Raw genomic sequence first — 2,488 nt, forward strand, 5'->3', positions numbered from 1 at the left:
AGGAGAGAGTCGTCGGGGCTTGAAATGCACCGGCGGACCTGAGGTGGAAATGTAGTGGAGGACGGAGTGATTGACGGGCTTAGTCCAGTCTGGTGGTAAGCACAGTGAAGGAAATTCGCCAAGCAGGGTGGCGTAAGGAGATTGTAGCGCCGCAAGGGTGGTTGTGGCGAGCTGTGGTGTGGGAGACGAGGCGATGCCCGCAACGCGGAGCTTGGTGCCGTGGTCAAGAAGAACGTGGTGCCGGAGGTCGACAAGCAGGGCGAAATGTTCAAGAAAATCGGCTCCGATAATGGCTTGATCGGTGGCCGCCACTTTGAAAATCCACGGGAAAGTACGGCGGAGGCCGATGCCAAGCATGAGGGATCGCTCTCCGAATACGGGAATGCCGGTGTTGTTTACGGCAACGAGGTGATACGTAGGTGATCTGCGCTTTTCCGAAGAAGTTGCCGGTAGTATGCTGACCTGAGCCCCGGTGTCGACAAGAAAGCGTTTCCGGGAAATCAAGTCCAACACGTAAAAGAGGCGGCAGGGAGATTGAGGGGACGCGGACGCCGCCTCTAGCGGTCCCCAGGCTGGTTTCCCGGCCACGTGCAGGGTGGGGTGCAGTTACGAGCGTGTGCCCCGAACGACCAATGGTACCAGCAAAAGGTGGTCGGGTTCGGAGGGACTGGCGAAGGTGTCGGATGCCTGCGGCGACTGTTGTCCGTACGAGGCGAGCGGGAGCGTGGGCGCCTTCCGTCGCGGCGAGAGAAGGGGGGGCGGTGGGACGCAGCGGGGGCGGGCTGGAACTGGCGCAAAGAAGCCACTGCCTCCGCCAAGGACTGAATGTCTGCCCTCAAGGGTGAAAGTTCAGAGGCAGGGATGGTCTGGGAAACGGCGGGGACGCTAGATTCCGCTGGATGGTGCTGGGAGGCAGAGTGGTGTGAGGCGACGGCGCAAACAGGCGGCGGTGCCACCTCCATGATCTTGTCAGCGTGTAGGGAGAGTTCCGAAAGCGAAAGGTTGGTGGCCGTGGCAAGAATCATCTGTATGGTGGTAGGGAGTCGCTGGAGGAACAATTCCTTGAGTAAGCGTTCATCGAAGGACGAGGCCCGGTCGCCTAGCAAGCCTTGAAGATGTCGTAGGAACTGCGATGGGCGGCGGTCGCCCAGGTCTTCAGCAGACAGCAATTGTTGGTATCTGCGTCGTTCGGAGGCCATAGTACGTTCAATAAGAGCAGATTTGAGGGTGTCGTACGGTGTTTCGCCCATTGGGGCCATCAGGACGTCCGCGACGTCGGAAGCGACTTCGGGCGGAAGGACAGATACGACGTGCCTGAATTTCGTAGGCTGTGTGGAGATCCCGGCGAGCTGAAATTGGCATTCTGCCTGCAAGAACCACACTGAGGGATTGGCGGGCCAGAATGCAGGGGTCGGACCGCGACGGAATTGACGTGCGGCGCCGGGGCTGGCGCGTCGGTGCCACCCTGGGAGGTCATGGAGACGTTCGGTACGTTCGGGTCACCAGATGTGGGAGCTCGACCGGAGCCAGAGAAAGAGACAACCGGAACGGCCAGTGCGGCAGCAGAAAAGAAGTGTTTATTCGGAGCACAGGCTCCAGAAGCGTGAGCGTGCTGTAGTCAGCACTTCATTGTCTCTTGGATCACTACACGGGACGCTCAGTCGAAGCCTATGCACAAGGGACGCAGCAGGGCGAGGGATGGATGCGGGCGCTTGTAATCGGAGCTCAGGGTCAACCCAATATAACAACGAAGACTGTGCCGATGTAGACGCCCAGGAAGTGGTGTAGATATGCTGTCTGAGCCTGTGAATAACACTGCTCGAGTTAGTCTTGCCGTAGTGAACGAGCCTAAGCTGGCCGCGACCGTGGTGAGCAGCTCGGCGTGCAGCATCATCCGAATCATCGTTTCATGCGATGCCACCGTTGAAACTGTATGTTATGGCCCGCAGGTACCGCAACCTCATGCATGTGCAGTACATCTTGCACCACAAGTTCAAGAGATCCATAGGAAACATAGAGGCCAATACATATAGAGGCCACTGCCTCCAAGCCACATGTTGAGTCACTCTAAGTGGACCAGTTAGTGCTGTACGGCTGAGTCGCGATGAAATTTAATGCAACATGCACCCCGTACAGCTCAGCTGCTGAAGCTGAAGGGACGTGCGACAGACGAGCAGATCTTTCAACATCCAGCTCCAGAATCACAACTGCACAGAAAGAGGCACACGGTATTGTTCAAGTATCAGTGAAAACTTGAAGTCTGTCTTCCGAGCTTTCGAGCAAATCGAGGCTAAACTGTCGAAGGACAAGGGAAGAGTCATCTCTGCCGCTTGGCAAATCCGGTGTCTTGACTCTCACTGCAGGAGGGTGCAAGGCCCACGCTAGCACAGTCGGGTATGTGCGATTCTTGTGTTTGGGAATAAGATAACGCTGCACCAGAACAGCATTAGTGAAAGCAGAGCTGGTGCGTCGTGATAAAGCTCGCAGT

The 2,488-nt window shown here is 57.1% G+C and overlaps 1 protein-coding gene across 1 annotated transcript; it reads right to left on the reverse strand.

Annotated features, from left to right (window-relative positions):
• Positions 1-557: 557 nt before the first annotated feature.
• Positions 558-1,250, reverse strand: LOC135384531 (uncharacterized). Its single transcript, XM_064613729.1, has one exon. It carries the CDS (start codon positions 1,248-1,250, stop codon positions 558-560), a length of 693 nt encoding a protein of 230 aa, XP_064469799.1.
• Positions 1,251-2,488: the final 1,238 nt, after the last annotated feature.

The sequence above is a fragment of the Ornithodoros turicata genome, chromosome 2 (assembly GCF_037126465.1).
Source record: "Ornithodoros turicata isolate Travis chromosome 2, ASM3712646v1, whole genome shotgun sequence".
Taxonomy (NCBI): Eukaryota; Metazoa; Arthropoda; class Arachnida; order Ixodida; family Argasidae; genus Ornithodoros; species Ornithodoros turicata.

Coding starts and splice junctions, on each gene's coding strand:
- LOC135384531 (XM_064613729.1), bottom strand. CDS start 1,250: ATGGGCGAAACACCGTACGACACCCTCAAATCTGCTCTTATTGAACGT.